Source organism: Nymphaea colorata, chromosome 2, assembly GCF_008831285.2.
Source record: "Nymphaea colorata isolate Beijing-Zhang1983 chromosome 2, ASM883128v2, whole genome shotgun sequence".
Taxonomy (NCBI): Eukaryota; Viridiplantae; Streptophyta; class Magnoliopsida; order Nymphaeales; family Nymphaeaceae; genus Nymphaea; species Nymphaea colorata.
In genome coordinates this window covers 18,867,642-18,886,242 of record NC_045139.1, presented here as the reverse complement: position 1 = coordinate 18,886,242, position 18,601 = coordinate 18,867,642, and the positions used below count along the sequence as shown (strand labels likewise).

Genomic DNA, 18,601 nt, shown 5'->3' with positions numbered 1-18,601 from the left:
ATGAGAGAAAAATTACAAAAAGGACACTTTAATTTAGTCAAATAACGAACCACTGTTCAACTTCTAAAGTTAATAAATAAGTGCTCACTTTTAAAGGAAATCTTTGAGGAGCCCTTACTAATTAAAAAAAAAACTTAATTTTCCAAATAAAATGATAAAAATTACCTCTCATAAGGAACCACTCGTCCTTTGGCCAATGAGCCTCTAAGGGATGTACCACTGTTATTTTGTATGAAAAAATAATTTATGTAAAAAATTAATACAACTCCCATAACACCCCATTGAAAAGTTTAGTTTTGTATCTAAGATTGTAAGGAACCTTGAGAACTTACAAAATAAGGTCGTTAAGTGATTGGTTGTCGGACTTCAAAACCTTTTTAGGGCTGAAACCAAAGCTGCTACAATGTTCCACCAGATCGGATTATGACAACTACTGGTCTGTCAACAGACAAATTATTAAGGACTGCAACTCAATAAAAGTAGAAGTCCAAAGTTCAGACCCTCAAGCTCTCCTCATTCAGCTAGACATTTTTCAAACTAAATCTTATTTGGATCAGAACCGTATCAGTCAATTTCCGAATTTCTCAAACACTTCATTTCTTCCCTTTATCTTGTTGATATATCGCCAGTTTATTAGCGCTGATATCGTACACGTGAATGTTATGTTGATGTACGCATCCCAACCTTCCAAAAGCCAGAAAAAGGGCGTCCCATAAGATCTGATAAAGAGAAAAGCATGCTCTTTCTCTCTTTAATCATATCCAGATTAGTCAGGCTAGACTAAGGTTAATCTATAGTATCTTAATAAATTGGGGTTCTCTTTAAAGAAAGCTTTAGCTTTGTAGAAAGGCCCTTGGGACCGTCTTTAAGTCTCTCTTTTCCGAACTTTTTTAATCAGTACATGTTCTCCATGGACAAACAATAAGATAACAAAGTTGAGCCCCATAAAAAAGTTGAATCACATTGTTGATTGGGGTCCTCAAATTATGACAACTACCGTTCAAAATATCAAAATTTGTTAGATAGAAAGGATAGGCAGAAATGTTTAATTGGCTTAGGTGATTTCAGAGAGAAAGAGAATAGTTTCATCAAATATAAAAAAGGCTTAGTTTCTTTTTGTTGGATACATATTAACTACACGTTGCTTTTGTTTAATAATTGAAGGTTGTCATACAGTTGACACTCTATATTGAATAACTACAATGAACAATGCATGTCACTTGAACGACATTGGCTTTTGTTTTCAAGTTGGGAGGCATGATTATTAGACATGAATTTGACTCATGATGTACACTTGGGAAGCTCTTTTATTTTGTGATATTTCATAATGTCAAAGTGGTTTACTGTGATCCTTTGACATAAAGATAAGCTTCTTGCTCTTGTCCACTTAACACCTTAACATAATAGGAAAGTAATTGTATTAAATAAGTGGTCTCAAGGGATTTAACATAGCTGATCGAGTTGGCAGGCCAGTAAAAGTCCAGTCATCAGTTCGATTCTTGTAGGTGCTACTTTTTTAGATTGTAAAATGTGAATGTGCTGCAGTTGACAGGTGTCCTACTTCTTACCCAGGTCTTGAAGTGACCTTGGACTTCCAGAATGGGAGGAAGGAAGGAGGGGCATCACCCTCTTCTAGATATCTATATACCTCCAATGCTATTGAATAAGTGACACAAAATATCTATAACAAAAACCCATTTAAATTTTTGCTATTCTTTTATGTAGATGCAGCTTTTCAAAGACTGTTATAAAGGACTTCCTGGTGTGGATCAAAGTGCTGAAATATATATTTTGATCCAACTTTTAACCTGTTTCTTCCTTTTCCCCAGAAAAATTGATGAATCTAATGCCAAACCAATCTTGGCTTACAGGACCTAATGAAAATCACCTGAACCAATTTTGGCTCGTTTCATTCTGTAGCATATATAGCTTGTTCAGCCTCAAGCTAAGAACCCCTTAATATTGAATACAACTGGCTGAATTAAACTTAACTTGGCTCGATCTCGGCCTTGTGAGGTTGCAAACCTAAACTAGCTCAAGATATAAGACATGCCCAACTTTAGCTTGGGATAACAGATTTACTTTTGCTCAAGAATCTCCTTGGTTTATTTTAAGAAAAAATTATTAAATGCACTTAAGTAAATCAATAACTAACTTTTAAGCCTAACAAATAAGCACTTGTCTAAAGGCACATAGAGTATAGCTAGTTAGGCTAAGGGCATGTGAAAGAACATGTCTCTAGCTTGATTCCCTTAAGTGTTACGTCTCTGCATCCTAAGGCCATAGGACATGCATCCTAAGGCCATAGGACATGGTGCCCAAATTGAAGGATGCACCACTGCCATTGCTAACGCTGATGCAGTCCAAGACTCTGATGTAGGGAAAATGGAGGACTTTTTGACCAGGTTGTGAGTTGTTAACTTCTCGATCACAGAGACAAATAGGTGCTCAACTGCATGCATGTTAAGGTAATATAGCACATTACCCAAATTGAATGATGCACCGTACCATTGCTGACCCAATGTAAACCCAAACCTTGGCTACAGGGAAAATGGAAGACTTTCCAGCTTCTTTTCCAAGCAATGGGCTGTTAACATCTCGATCACCTGGTTGTTCTTCTTAGATATTTTGTTTCAAGAGGAGTGGCTTTGTAAATTATGCTTTTAATTTAGTATTCACTATTTGGAGGTGACTATTTAGGAATTATAAGAACAAAGCTGATCCTGGACTTGTTAGGCTTCACTTATACACTTTGATTTAACCATATCCCTGCTGCTGTCATTAAATTTAATATCAAAATGCAAATTTGAATGGAAATTGGATACTTTGTTTGGCTAAGGGCCTACATGTATTTAATTCAATTTTTATGGGTATTATGTCTATGTATATTAAGTAGTAGAGTACGTATATTAAGTAGTAGAGTGCAGTACCTAAGTTGAAAGGTATATTGTTGTTACTGATGCAGCCCAAAACCCCGGAGGCAAAGGGAAAGGAATAGCTTTCTGGCCTCTTTTTCTGATGGTTTAACCTCTCGCTCACTTGGAATGAGATCACACTGAGAGGTCTATGAACAAGTTCGGATATCCAGATTTTGAGTTTGAGTTGGATATTGTTGGCATCCTAATTAGATAAGAGGTTCATGTTCGTAAGAAAATAGTGATAATCTTTGTTGGCAAGAGTAACATACGAGTTCTGACCCCAAAAATTTATGTGACATCTGGTTTCTGAAAAAATCAAGCCTCTGAGTGATCATACTGGACTAGAACCTCTAAAGGGTATCCTTGTTGGATCTTGAGTAGGAACATGAACAGATGTAGATCTTGTGAGCCGATTAACTTATTCTACCAGTTGCAGCACATATTTTAAGTTTGGAGTTGGAATTAAATTTAAATTCAAGAATTCTCTAAGCATCTAATTCTTGCATGTATTCAGAGCCAGAAAATTCTTATTAAATACAAAGTTTTAACAAAGTCTGATTTTTATAAAAATAATTTTCAGGAAAAAGTAGGAGAAATTTTCTCTCTTTCTCTCTCTCTCTCTCTATATATATATATATATATTATCTATGTAATGGTACGATGAGGACAATCTTTTATATATTTCACAATTTTTATTTCTTTTCGTTTTTTTTAAAAAAGCAACATTTTTAAAAGGGCTGGGCATGGGATCATTCAACCTGGCCTAGCTTGAGAAGTTGTCCAGTCGGCCTCAGGTCAAACTTTAATGACCTGCACCTACCTCTACCCTGGGTGGGCCTCAGGTCATTAAACTTTAATGACCTGCACCCACCTCTACTTTGGCCGTGCCCACCTCAACCCTGAATAGATACCTAAAAACCCGATGATACTCGACCCTGTAACCAGCCTTAACATCTACAGTAAGGAGCTAAAATCGAGCTAATATAGAAAACAGTAAACAAGAGGATACCAAAAAGCTGAAGGAACCATATTTAAGAATTTTGCATTAATAGAAACAAAATATCCTGAGCAGGGTGTTGTTGTTGTTGCAGGATTTAAACTATATGAAATAAGTTGTAGAGTCATTTTGCCATCTCTATCTCTAAGTGGGGCTATGTCCTTCCAATGGGGCCTGAAGCCTACCAAGCCATGGCTTGTTGTTTGATACTAGCATTATACTTTCAAAGTTATTCAATCCTCCAACCATCAAGGTCTGACAAAGAATTAAGTCTTCGGAAAGTTAGTGTCATCTTCCCACCAAGCTACTCCCTAATCAAGACTCATTCCACTGAGTCTTTAAACACGAAAGCCGCAAGTTAGATTCTATTAGAGGTAACTTGCAAACAAGCTTGACTGGCAAAATAAGAGACAACTTATCCGTAGTCATCCCAGTAGCAAGCCAAACCTGCAAGTTCTTTCTTTCTGTCGTCCGCAGAATTCCTGCGGAGATGCATACAACCCTTCGACACGAACCCACTAGATTGCACGAAAGACTTGTTCAGAAAAACAACATTCTTCATTGTTGATTTCTATCACCAAATGAGTTGCCACAGTCACCATGACCAGCCTCTTAATTGGTAACGAAGACGGAACATGGATTTTAACTCCCACCGCTCGTTCGCTTCCCTACTCCTCGCTGACGTCTCACCCTTTCTCAGTCAATCTAGACTACCCCGTCCAGTCAACGCTTCTGCCTATGCAAAAAGACCAAAACGGGCTCGCCTTCCCCTGGCCCCTGACGCAGTCAGCATCAATATTTCTTTTCTTCCTTTTCCTTTTCACGACCAACCGTTTGCTTATATTCATAAAGATGGCTTCGCAAAAAAAAAAAAAAAAATCAATAATAAAGTAAGTTTCTGGTAACATTCACTGCGACTCTTGTTCATGGGTGAATTTCCTTGTTTCGTTTTATTAACTTCGAATATGTCACTTACAAAAATGTATGAGCATAATTTAGGGACCAACTAAAGATAAAAATGGAAACACTGCAGCTGGCATTCCTTATTTCTCAAATTAATGACGATTTTAAGCTTTATTTGATCGTTTTTATGAAAATACGATTTTTAGTAAAAAAACATATAAATTCCGGGTTGTTTTCAAAATTATAGACAAAAAAATGGTACTGAAAACAAAAAATGGAACGCAGGTACATGAGTCTTTGGCTTTCCTAAGTTGCGTCTTGACTAAGAATAGGAGCGGACCCAATGAGCCCCACCATTTATTTTAATTCACGAAGCACGTGGTCATGACTTAGTTCATGCAGTTGTTCATAATTTTTTTGAATGTTGGGCAGCCCCTTGTAAACCCGTCAAAACTTTAGTGGTTTTTCATTTTTTTTTTCTGAATATTTATTTCATCAACCGTGTCTAAAACTTAAAAATCTGATCCAGCAAGGCCAGGTGAAATATTTAGATATACCAAAATCACATTTTTAATGAAATTTATCATTTATATAACCTCAATCTACTCCAGACTTGCTCATAATTCCCATTATTAGCATTATTTTTTTCTATATTCAAGGGTGCGTTGGTACAAGTCTAGCACTAGGACTAAAAATCAAGAGAAAAACTTATGCGACAAAAAATCATAAGAAATCAGTTTTTAATGAATTCCACTAATGTGGCTCTTTGGAAGTAAATAAAATGGGTGACTGTGCCATTCTCTCTTTTTTTTTTATGTATATTTTTTAAGGAGAAGAGAGAAAGAATTATAAGTAAAAAAAAAAAAGTGAGAGAACCAAAGAAATTAAACAAAAATAATAACATATTAATCCAAGTGGTTGTAGCAAAAGATGCAGGATTTTAGAGAGAGGGATGGATAAAGAATCCCTGCACTCTCTCAATCAAATGAAGGGCGAATTTTTTCACGGTTGACCTTTTCAAGAGAGCGAGTATAAGTCGTTCGTGATGTCCTCCTCTGGCAACCAGAAGGAAAAGAGCAGAGGGGAGGAAGAGAGAGAGAAGGGGGTGGGGGTAAGCCATTCGTGAGTCTCCCTTTCTGATCTTACAGACAAAATTGCAAAGGAAATCTATAGAGGTGAGGAGGAGGAGGGAAGAGAGAGAGGTTGCAGAAGAATCTATAGAGAATTCTCAGAGAGGAGGAAAACCAAAATCGCATGGGGAGTTGCTTGGTGAAGGCAGAGAAGGCGACGCAGCCCAGCACCAGCACCAGCACCACTCGACCCACAAGCCCAGGTAACTCCCCTCTCTCTCTCTCTCTCTCCGGGCAACTCTCTCTCCGTCTCTCTGACTGTTTGATTTCTTGGTTTTGTGGTTCGCATCAGGAACGACGTCGACCTCCAGATGGAGCAGCAGCGGCGCGCATTTCTCGTCATCCACGGGGGACTCGCTGTTCTCCGGCGGGGAGCTGCCGGAGGGACAGATTCTGCCGATGCCCACCCTGAAGGTGTTCACCTTCGGGGAGCTGAAGACGGCGACGAGGGGATTCCGGCCGGACACGCTGCTGGGAGAAGGGGGGTTCGGGAGGGTGTTCAAGGGGTGGTTGGACGAGAAGACGCTGGCACCCTCCAGGGCCGGCGTCGGAATCGTCGTCGCCATCAAGAAGCTCAACAAGGAGAGCATGCAGGGCTGGCAGGAATGGCAGGTCCGTTCGTCCCTCTCTCTTTCTCTCTCTTCCATCTTCAAAATTGTGAATTTTTTTCTTGCAAATCTAATCGTCTTCCATTACTGACATTCAAAGAAAATTTTATATTCTTTCAAACTAAGTAAAATATATGAATATTATATGCGGTTGAACTTCGAACACGCATAAGTATCCCACATGTGCATTTATTATTTTGATGAATGTTGCATCAGAGAAGCAGAACTGCAGAGATTTTGAGCCCTCCTTCTGCGTCTTCAATTGGGTTTTTTTCATTTTTCATTATTAAATCAATAAACCAATAAAAAAATTACAAAATGCATTCAAATTCTACTCAAATATAAAAAACACGATTAAGTTTTGATGCCTTTCATTGGCAACTCAAAATTTTAGGAAAATTTGATTTCGTAAATTGTTCATTGATTGTTTAAAAGAATGTCAAACAAAAGTAAACTAATGCATAAAAAATGCTTTGTGGCTGTTGGGTACAGAAACTTATAATGAAAAGCCAAAGTGAATTGCCGTGCCGTTTTGTGTACGCCGGTTGTAGAATATCTTCTCCTCCTCTTTTTTTTTTCAACAATTTCAAAGTGGTTGGTGAAAGTGGCAATATGCCACACAAAGTTGATGCTTCATAGCCCACCAAGTTTTTCAATCATCCTTTTTAGTCGAGACTGTTTTTTTGTTAATCAATTTGTTTCATAGCGGCCGTCTGAGATCAAGTTCATGGATTTAAGATCAAATCTTTTCTACCATCTATTTTAAATTATGAATGTATATTTAAGATTACGCTACTAAAAGTTTTATTTTATTTACAAAACACACTTTTTAACTTTAACGCAGCTTCGGATCTATTATCAAATGCTACCTTAAATTCACAGTTTTCAAAAATGAAAATACGTGTATTTTTTGTGATTTAAAAAAAAAAAAAACATCGACTTTGACAGATTAAAACAATTAGCATGAAGAATATGAAGAAGAAGACCATCTACGCGTTTGACCATCTCTCCCCCGTTTGAAACAATGATATTGGTAGCCGTCATGGCCGGCGAGTTGTCTTAATAAAAAGAATGAAACCATGTCCTGATCTTGAACTAAATTGGAATAACGACAATTTACCTTGGAAAAGTTGTTCGTTTTTTAAAAAAAAATAGAGTTTCTTATTGTTTGAAAAAATTGGGAACGATTGTCTAAATTCATGAAGTAATATACAAATCCACTTTCAGAAAATTACTGAAACATATTAAAAATCCGTTTTAAGTACATTTTTTCATTAATGAACTTTTTATTTGTGAATTGTTATGTACATACAAGTAGTTATATGTAAATATGTTAAAATTTGAGCAGTAATTTGAAAAAAAACTTTATTTTATTTTCATTAAAGATAGACTTAACAAATCAGTACGATCCAAGGGGCCAGGTCTAAAGCAATTCTGACAGCTTGCTTTCAGATTGGACTCCCATACAGTATAATTTATTATTTTGAAAGAAAAAGTTTCTTTGCACAAATTATATTATTTCAGTGCAACTTTGTTTTGAACATGGTAAGGCCCATGGCTCTACATCTTACAAGACCCACGTAAATTATTAAATTGACGTGACTTTATATCATTTCATGATAAGCTTTGATGGCTTTTTATATATATGTTTTTTATGAAAAGCGGTCCGTTCCAGTCACTCTCCGGTACAGCAAAGTACTTTTTTTTAATCCTTCTATAGTGCTGCTGGCCAAATTAGACCTCAGGGACTCGGTTCGAGTTTGAGTTGAGCAGTATAAGGTCAGGTCGAGCTTGATTCGATAGATGAGGCTTTGACTTGAGTCTACCAACCTTGTTTGAGTTGATCTCTTGTCTTGGTTTTAAGTTTGAAAATTATAGAAAAAATAACCTAATTAAACGTGTTTATTCGAGTTTAATGGAATCGGTCGAGTTCATGTAACTCAAACTTGACTGGTTTTTTCAGTTAAGTTCTAGCTTGACTCATTTATAAGCTCGAGCTCAACCCATTTTAAGTCGAACTTAACCAAACAAGTTCGAGTCAACTTTTTCAGCCCCACTCTTGGATTATATACAATTTTTGACAACTAGAAAATAATATAAATTGTTTTTAAAGTTCCACAAATTTGTACTTATCTGTTGTAAATGGGATACTTTAATGTTTGTTTCTTTCTATACAAACGGCTTGAGACGTTTCTTCAGATGTTGAACTCTTCACCCTCCTTAGCTCTATTTTTTGGGTCCCCAAGTAGCTGGTCGAATTGGTGAGCCGGTGAAAGTCCTGCTCCATTTGATTTCTGTAGGTGTTATTCCTCTAAATTATAAACAATAAATGGATGATGTTTTAGTTGAGGAACAAGAAAAAGAAAGAGGGGCTTCAACCTCTTCGGAGGATCTTCTCCCCTTAATTATATTTTTTGGGATGTCAAGTTAGCTTTGGAGTCTAATTTGATTCAAATGTTGCTGGCATGCATCTAATAAGGTTGTGTTTGGTTGTTTCAACTCTTTTCGATTGAGGCATGAAAATCCTGGGATTTTTTTCACCCGGTGTTCTTGTCTGGGGGCCACACTAAAATTCATGGTTAATTAACTTAAGGTATACTGAAATCCTTAGTTTACTTTTTTTCATTAAGAGTGTCTCTGGTCTAAATTTAAAGGAGTGAAAGCTCTGACCTTACTGTCATGGGGTGCTATGAAGAAATTAATTTGAAACAAGACACCGCTGCTTACCATCCAACACACTCGCTCGCACACACAATGATATTTGAAACCCAACTTTGATTAGTTGTGTCAAGATCGAACAAACCCAGATAAAATTTTCCGGCTAATTAAGCTCATAGCTAGACCGGAGTTTGGGTTGTGTTCAGTCTGAAAGCTCACCTGACCCACTAACAGTGGAAACCCAAACTACGGGCCGGCGGCCTTGTGGATGACTCAATTTGGTCTTCCCAACCTTTTGTATAACGACATCTGCCTAACATCCTCACCGGAACGATAGTTTCGTTCCGGAGTCAAGATTGTCCTTGCTTCTCCGTGGCTTCCAAGAAATTGAGATGGATAGGAAGTTCAGAACCAAGTGGCACGAGGATCATTTTCTTTTTTGGAGAAAAAAAAGTCTCCCCAGTCCTTGCCTTCCAAGAAATCAAGATTGGTGATGATTTCTCCGCACTATGTATATATTGATCATTCTTTTGTTTGGTATTGGACAAATCTTTCATTTTCTTTTCTGACTTTGTCTTTGGCTTTTCTTTTTCCTGCTTTTGCAGTCTGAAATCAACTACTTGGGGAGGCTCTCACACGCCAACTTGGTGAAGCTGCTGGGATATTGCTTCGACCAAAATGAACTTCTTCTCGTGTATGAATACGTGCAGAAGGGCAGCCTCGAAAACCACCTTTTCAGAAGTAGGCTCTCTCTCTCTCTCTCTCTCTCCCCTCCCCACCATCCTTATCCCTTCTGCTCATGTCAACCAGCATTTTCATTGTTTCACACCTGATAATGAAAAGGAGTCGAGTCTTTTGGGCACTGTTTGGAAACATAACAAATTGTTATTGTCTCATATACTTGCCTTAAGGCAGATCAAGTATATGGGACAATAAGAATGTGTTACCATTACCAAATGGATCCTTAAAGCATGTTTGATTCACATGGACATTCTTGACTTTTGGATGAACACTCACATTTCCTGGGCAAGTCATCTGCAAATGCCCTTTTTTGTGTGGAAAAACTGGTGAAAAAAAAAAAATCAGACCTTTTTCTAGCTGGATAAACTTCCCGGCCATCGGTTGAAGAAGATGGCATATATATCATCCACATGAGAGATAAGTTTGTCACGGAAATAACGGGCATCAGGCTATGGAATAAGACACGTTGCCCAGCATTAACAAGAGAGAATCAGATTATCTGACCTTCGGATGCAGCTCAGACATTTTGCCCGTTTGTTTGAGTTGTTGATATACTTTCCTTAGCACATTAATTTCATCATTTGAGTAGCCCAAATTGAAAGGTCACCTCAAACATATGGCAACTCCATCTCAATTCAGCATGTATGCTAGTGAAACCAGTCCCATGAAACATACTGGTAACTCTCAGTTTTAGACTCTTCAAAAACATATATATATATATATATATATATATATATATATATATATATATCTCTTCGGCTTGCCTAATTTTGAGCAGAGATAACGATGATTTGCGTGTTTTGCAGGGAGCTCTGCGTTAGAGCCTCTGTCGTGGGAGACTCGCCTCAAAATTTTGATTGGTGCTGCAAGGGGTCTGGTTTTCTTACACACTTCTAATAGGCAAATCATCTACAGGGATTTTAAGGCGTCCAATATCTTGCTTGACGCGGTAATTGCTGTTGACTCGAGAAATATTCTTTTGCCTGAATACATCCGTTTGCTAAGAAACTAATTCCTCTCCTTTACTGCTTTTGCTTAAAACTTTCACAGAACTACAATCCGAAGATAGCAGATTTTGGGCTAGCCAAAGACGGGCCGGAAGGCAGCGACTCCCACGTTACGACTCGTGTCATCGGCACCAACGGCTATGCCGCTCCTGAGTATGTAGCCACAGGTAAAAAAAAAAAAAAATGAAAACTGGACTCAGAGAAGTGATCCAAGAATTATAATCATTGAATTTAATGTCAAATAATACAAGGCTAATGGTTGGTAGGTGGTTAGTCACCCGTTTGATGGCATATAAAAATTTATAATGATAAATTTACCATGAAAAAAATTCATGATAAAAAGTTGGACTTTAGTGGGTTCGATTTTTTTTAGGGTAAAATTATATTGACAACAAAAATAATTTTTTGTTGTGTTTGATTTGAAAGTGAAAAGTCTTACAAAAAGCGGCAAGGTTTCCTCTATGCACAGTAAAATCATTGTACATCTAACTGGGTCTTAGAGATAAATAAAACGGAGGTTAAAAGATTGGTGAGATATTGTTTTCTCCTTATTCGTGTCGTGTCATCGAACTAATATGGAGTCCGGGCTTCTGGTGCAGGGCACTTGTATGTGAAAAGCGACGTCTACGGCTTCGGTGTCGTGCTGCTGGAGATGATGACAGGACAGAGGGCGCTGGACCCGAACCGGCCTAGCGGGCAGCACAACCTGGTCGAGTGGACCAAGCCGATGCTTGGGGATCGCCGGAAGGTGGTGAGCATCATGGACCCACGGCTGGAGGGCAGGTTCCCGAGTAAAGCGGCCGTCGCAGCTGCTCGGCTCGTGATGAGATGTATCGAGTCGGAGCCGAAGCACCGGCCTCACATGAGAGAGGTTTTGGAGACGCTGGAGTCCATCGAGGACATCGGCAACAACGACAGACAGAGAGTCGCGCGGTCCGGCGAACCGAGGGGGGAAGAGCGGAGCCACCGCCGTCGCCACCATCTTCACGGCCAGAATCCGGCAGGCGGGCACTCGCCTTTGCCTGGGAGAATGGATCATGGGCACCGACGGTTGCATGCTGCGCCATCACCTGTTAGGGCGCGATGACGGCCGTGAACAAGTTTGGTGTTCGGCTTTGATTTTTTGTTTCTCTCTCTCTCTTTCCCCTTTCTTCTTCTATTTTTGTATTCGTGTGCAGCCGGCATTAAGTTTCCAATTCGTCTATTGTTAACGTTAATTAAGCGTCCTGAAAGCATGATGTAAGTTAGAAAAGAATCCGCAATTGGGAAAAACTTTCTTCTTGTTGGAAATTTTGATAAAACAAGCTTTGTCTTTCGTTTAATTCTCTCTTTCTTTTCATTCTGTATAAGAGTGGAGTTTAAAGGGCACAACAAGGGCATCAGATAAGTGCAGAGTGTGTGTATATATATATATATATATATATATATATATATAGAGAGAGAGAGAGAGAGAGAGAGAAAGAGAGAGAGAGAGTATCAACTTTTAGTATGCCAGCAGAAATCTGACCATATCCAGGACTAAACAATTAGATAAAGATGGAAAGTTAATGTTGTAGCCCAAGCTCAGATCATGCTGTGGCCTTTTACATCCAAAGTCAATGAGAATTTGAAGCCAAATGATATGATTCCACATAAATCTCATGTTTAGACCAAGCAGATTTGGAATTGGTTAGAAGTTAATAAATGACGCTATAACATGAACCATGAAAGTCAGACAATACTATGTAGAACTTGGAAACTTAAGGAGCCAATTCGAGTGGCACCCATTTAGAGGAATCCTCATCAACATGACTTCCTTGAAAGTATTTGACGTTCCTTCAAATTGAAGACCATAAATAGGTGGATGGGCCCTTGCTGGCTTATTTACGAAGGAATATTGGCACACCATAAATAACAAACTGGACACGCTCTTCCCTTCACCGAATCTATTCATTCACTTTGAGGCTATCTCTACGACTACACGGTTTGCGGTAGGTTAAGGCTGTCAGTCATATGGGCAGCCGTATTTTGACACGGTAAAATTTCACTTGTTGGCAAAAAAAATTGGGAAAATAAAGTCATACCCATAAGGGTTTAACCATTTTTTTCGAAAGTTAGACATTAAAAAAAAAAATCACCCTAACAAAAAAAGATTATGTTCAATCAAACGTAGCTTATTGTGAGCTTCATTCCTTGAGCTACCAGTCCCCAGCTTGTCATTTGGGGAACTTTAGAAAATTACTCTCCGTCCAGTAGGGGCTTAGCTCAGCTGGTTAGACTGATAGGTCTATGAAAGTCCACTCGTAAGTTCAATTATTGTGGGTGCTACTCTTTCTGTATTTCAAACAATGAATATGGTACACCCACTCTAATTGATGAGTATAGTGCTCGTCACTAAGTCATGAAGCAACCTTGTACCTCTGCGGCAACGGAAAAAGAGAAATGCTTCTTCGCCTCTTCAAGGTACCCAAACCCCCATCCAAGCCAAGTTTTTAATTTGAGTAGGTCCTACAAGTCTGTCATCCCCTCTTAGAAATCTACACGAGTTCCATGCTTTAGATCTCATTCCAATCAAAACAAACAGTAGAACATGGATCCTACATCATCTTCTAAAAGAAAATTCAATTTCCAAATAACCAAAATCCAGCCTGCATGCACGGTAGATCCTCTGCAGGTACACAAAATTATCACTTTTTAAAACTGCGAACGTAGAAAGACACCTGTTGTCGGGACAACGAACTCGACCATGACGAATCCATATTGACCCGGAAAGAACTCTCATGATTTATAAAAGTGACGTGAGGGAGGAAAATCAATGAAACAGGGAGAGGGTCCAGATTTTGATTATATTGACCGGAAAAAACACATGATTTAAAAAGGTGACATGAGGGAGGAAAATCAATGAACAGGGAGAGTGTCCAGCTTTTGATTTTATGATGGCTTGACTAGAGAGGATGACTAACCACCATTCTGGTCCAACTTGGATTTGTCCATTACCAATCTCGATGTGAATGCGTGCCAAATTGGCGAGGACGTCTCCAAATAAAAACCTAGCAATGACTACACACACATACAGGTGGACTTTTATGGTTCTTTAATAACATACGACAGCACACCCTTGATTTATTTTGATGTGTTAAATTTTTGGTCCAACAAATTTTTTTTAATCTTGGAAGCAAGCAAGCCCTTATTAACGAATGATGAGGCGTTGATCTTTTTCTTTTAGATCCAATGATTCATAGCTTCAATCGTGCGAAGCAATGACATGATAAAATAAATCATGTGAAAGATATCCTTGAAGGGCATAGCAATGTATTCGGCTTGAGTGTCGAGCTGACAATGTGTTCTTAGTTTAATTTTTATAAACGCTACTGTTCTAGACTACAAACGATGATATGTGTGACATTCAATTTAAAGGGCGTATCATAGGACTACTTGAGCTTTAAAGTAGTTCTGGACCCAAAAGTGAGGAGAAGGGAGTGGCTCTGTCTCTTATGAACCACCAAATCATGTGAAGAATAGCCATACGATTAGATCAATAGCGTATACGACAAGGGAAACGAAGGTTGTGCACAAGCACATGGAGATAACATAACAAGAGAAACAAGCAATCTCACATAATCTGCAACGATCAACGTAATCATTTTTTCTCCCATGTAGCTATAGTGACAGACTGCACAATCCATACGGCGCGAGTTTACTTTTATATCATTAGCATGTAACGTCAGATTTTTCATTTGAGAAGGAAAATTTTCCAAATGTACAGTAGTTATAAAAGCTATTTGGTAAAAACATCTAATAAATCAAACACAAAAGGTTAGCACAGCTAGAAAAGCAACTAATGATCGGTCCGGCGGCACCTTTTAATTTTTCGTTCAAGTGCCTTGCATTTATCAAACCGTATGAAACGTTAGCCCATTGTTTTAGACAAGCCAAAGTTGCATGCCCCCAAGAAAAAACCTTATTTCACAAGTCATCAGTACATGGATTAGCATTTAGAGGCCTTTAATCAGACAACTCCACCGTTTTTAAAATTTTTTAATATTTACTTACGAGAAATTGCTTTTAATATCAACTCCAAAAGCTTATGCGTTCAAGATTCCGGCTTGGTGCGAAGCTTGGATGGACCTACAATACATCCTTCAATTTGAGTATTATGTTTGCTACCATTTACAAACCAAACAAGGAATACATCGAAGCATTACATCAACCATGGGATTCGAACCTCTAATCTCTTGTACATCCTTCAATTTGAGTATTATGTTTGCTACCATTTACAGCTCAAACAAGGAAAATCAAAGCATTACAGCGACCGTGGGAATCGAACCTCTAACCAGACTAACCTATTGTACATCGTTCAAATTGAGTATTGTGTTTGCTACCAGCCCAAACACGTAATACATCGAGCATTACAGCGACCCTGGGATTCGAACCTCTAACCTCTTCAGTTTACTTACTACCCGGTTATACTACATCCCTTGAGGCAGAGAACCCCACACTAGTAAGAAGTCCAAAAAGTAATATGACTACAGTCCCCTCCCTTGCTCAAGAATACAAGAGCTGGGGATTCCCATCTTGCTTTTCTGAGGGAATTCGGAGTTCAGAATCTTAGACCTGCATTCGGGGTCGAGAAAAGAACGATGTTTTTAGAATCATGGGTGTCTATATGCCTAATCACCCAGGCATAAGACAGAATGCTCTACTGGAGGTAGAGGCAGAAGTCAGTGGTATAAACAGTCCCACTATAGTGATGAGAGATTTCAACCCAACGAGGGATGAGAAATGATAAAACCGGAAAACCTCCTAAGTTCCTAACGCGCAGTGTCATCATTTCAAAAGGTTTATAGAGTCCTGCGGTCTTCTGGAGGTGAGGGATATTAATAACAAATGTACCTTGACAAATAGAAGGGGACAGAGAATATTTGCTGCAAACTATTCATAAATCAGTTCTGGCTGCAGCAGAATAATCTCAGGCTTACTTAGAATCCAAACCTCCGCCAGACCACAAGGTGCTTATCCCCAGCGTGGAATTAGTTAATCATATCAATATATAAAAAAGGAGATTTTGCTTTCTCAAGCCTCGACTCCTAGAAGAGGGGCCTAAAATAATGATTAGAGCGGAACTACAAATATGCTACGAAGGCTGTCCGCTTAGAAAATAGGGGGGTTGAAAAAAAGGACAGGGTCAGTAGAATAAGATTAAATATGGGCGAATAGAAGATCAAATTAATCGTTTGTAAGGCGTTAGAAGACCTTCAGCCAGCAATGGAGGAAGGTAATCTTATCTACTTAGTTTTGGAAGGAGAGCAGAAATTAAGAGAAAGCTTAAACAAGGCACTTCTTATGGAAGAAATTATTGTGGGAAAACAAGGCTATAGCAAGATGACTTCATGAGGGAGATAACAATATGAAACTTTTTCAATCAGTTGCAATGGAAAAAGGAAACAAGAATTATATTGGAAGTATGATCATAGGCTATTAGAGATGTGAAGGCCAGGAGGAGATATTACAGCAGGCCTCCTTTTATTATGAGAGATTTTTTTATGATGGCCGTGTTAGTCGTGACATGCTCGTTGGCATGGGAGAGGGTCCTCTAGTTAACCGAGGATGAAAACAAAATTTTGTTGGGTCCAGTTACTAAAGAAGAGGCTCAGCGGGCAGTATGCACTAATGCACTGTAGAAAAGAAAGTGCTCCAGTTCCGTATGGCATTCCTAATGATTTTTATCCGGAGCTACGGGAGATCGTTGGAGAGGATTTCTGGCTAATGGTTGAAACTTTTTTCGGTTCAGCAAAGCTGGTGTCCTCAGTTATTCATACTCGTCTGGTGCTCATTCCTAAATTCATAAAGGCTGAAAAAGTTGAAGATCACAGGCCTACCGCTGTGTAGTGGCCTACAATAATTTATGAAGCCATGATTAGTCGAATGCAGCCAGTGTTAATGCGAATTGTGGGGACTTCGTTAATGAGCTTGTATCAAAGGAAGATTGATACATGATCGAACTTCATTAGCTAATGGCATGGTGGACTCTCTTTACTGTAGTAAGAATTGAGCTCTTTGTATGAAACATGATTTATCAAAAGCTTATGATAGTGAGTGATGAATTTTTCTTCAAAGAAGCTTGGAGCCTTTGGCTTTTCACCATCATTGAATTAAATTACTTCTTAAGTGTGTCTCTTCGGTTACATATTCTCTCTTTATCAATGAGAGTTTTGCTCCAAATACCTTCATATCTATTCAATATGGTGATGGAAATATTCAACAGGGTTCAATATCACGGAGTCAAGCAGATCCAGATCTAAGCGCCCCTCCATTCCCATCAATCGAACTCCCTAAGATAGCCTCATTACTCTAAAAAGGCAATGTACTAAATTTCAGCAAGACCACCTTAAGATCTGTTAATGGCATTATTGATTTCCTACTGATAAAATGACGTTGAGAGATCGATTGCCTTATTCATTAATTGAATGAATAAGGAAGGTGCTTCAATCAGTTTTTTGAACGTTGAACTAACGTTCCCTTTATTTTAGGCAACTGCTGAAACGTTCTTAGCTTCTACTGTATAAAGAAGAGAGCGATTGTAATTAAAATAACGAACTATCAAGGAAAGATCGATCTCCCTGTTCGTGGATGTAGGCTTCTATTAGCCGAACCACGTAAAATTGTTTTCTCTCTTTCTCACCTCGTCCTGCCTGCACTCTGTTTTCAGCACAATCAAACACCTACAATCAATGCAAAGAAGTTAAGGATTGTGCATCAATGTTGACAAATCGGCAATCTCTTTTCTAATGCTAGTGAGAGATGAAAACTATCGTTTTAGAAACTATTGGTTGGAAAGAAGAAAGACTGCCGCTGAATCATTTCGGGGTTCCTTTATTTATGCGGAAGCTTAAGGAACGCTGCACTATTCTGCTCAAAAAAAGGAAAATAAGCTAGCCATTTGGAAGACAAATCTATTGTCTTACGCAGGAAGTCTATGCTTGATTAGAGGCTTAATCTCAGTTCTTTATGTACTTATTGGATGCTCTTATTTAAAATTCCCAGAAGCATTCTTAAGAAGCATGAAAAATGTATGTGCAAATTCCTGTGGGGCACTATTGGTAAGCAAAGAGGCTTACATTTGCTCTCTTGGAAAGCAATATGTAGACCTAAGGTTGAAGGAGGGACTGGTCTTCGCCCTTTCGAAGAGGTTAACAAAGCTTTATTGGCAGGGAGGTTTTATAACATATATTTAACAAGGATTCTCTTATCACCAGCTTGATAAATAGTAGATATTTAGATTGGGTAAGAGTCTACGGACCCTTAGCCGTGGAAGTGTGCTTGGTACTGGACGAGCATGGGATGGGGGAGGAGTTGGACAGAAGATCACGTCCGACGGAATGTAGGAGATGGGAGAACGATTAAGTTTTGAACTTATTTATGGTCCAACAGCATTGTTTTCAATAATCTGAATGTCGAAGATCAAGAAAGGTCCAAGAAAGATAAATAATATATCATTCAGGCAAGCGAAGATCATATATGAAGAATTAACTCCGTTACAAGATGATATCAGCAGAATGTTGCAGCAAATCAGATTAAAAGAAAATATATATCAGATTGTTTGGCTCTCTAATGACATTATAAGAGCTTAAAGAGTGGAGACATATGGCGTTTTAGAAGC

General features: G+C 38.6%; 1 protein-coding gene across 1 annotated transcript; it reads left to right on the top strand.

Moving 5' to 3' along the window:
* The first annotated feature begins 5,894 nt into the window (after positions 1 to 5,894).
* Positions 5,895 to 12,282, top strand: LOC116248690 (probable serine/threonine-protein kinase PIX13). The gene is made up of 6 exons (XM_031621619.2): positions 5,895 to 6,151; positions 6,241 to 6,560; positions 9,820 to 9,955; positions 10,762 to 10,904; positions 11,006 to 11,129; positions 11,562 to 12,282. The coding sequence occupies exons 1-6, from the start codon at positions 6,073 to 6,075 to the stop codon at positions 12,047 to 12,049; spliced, it is 1,290 nt and encodes a 429-aa protein (XP_031477479.1). The 5' UTR covers positions 5,895 to 6,072; the 3' UTR covers positions 12,050 to 12,282.
* Positions 12,283 to 18,601: the final 6,319 nt, after the last annotated feature.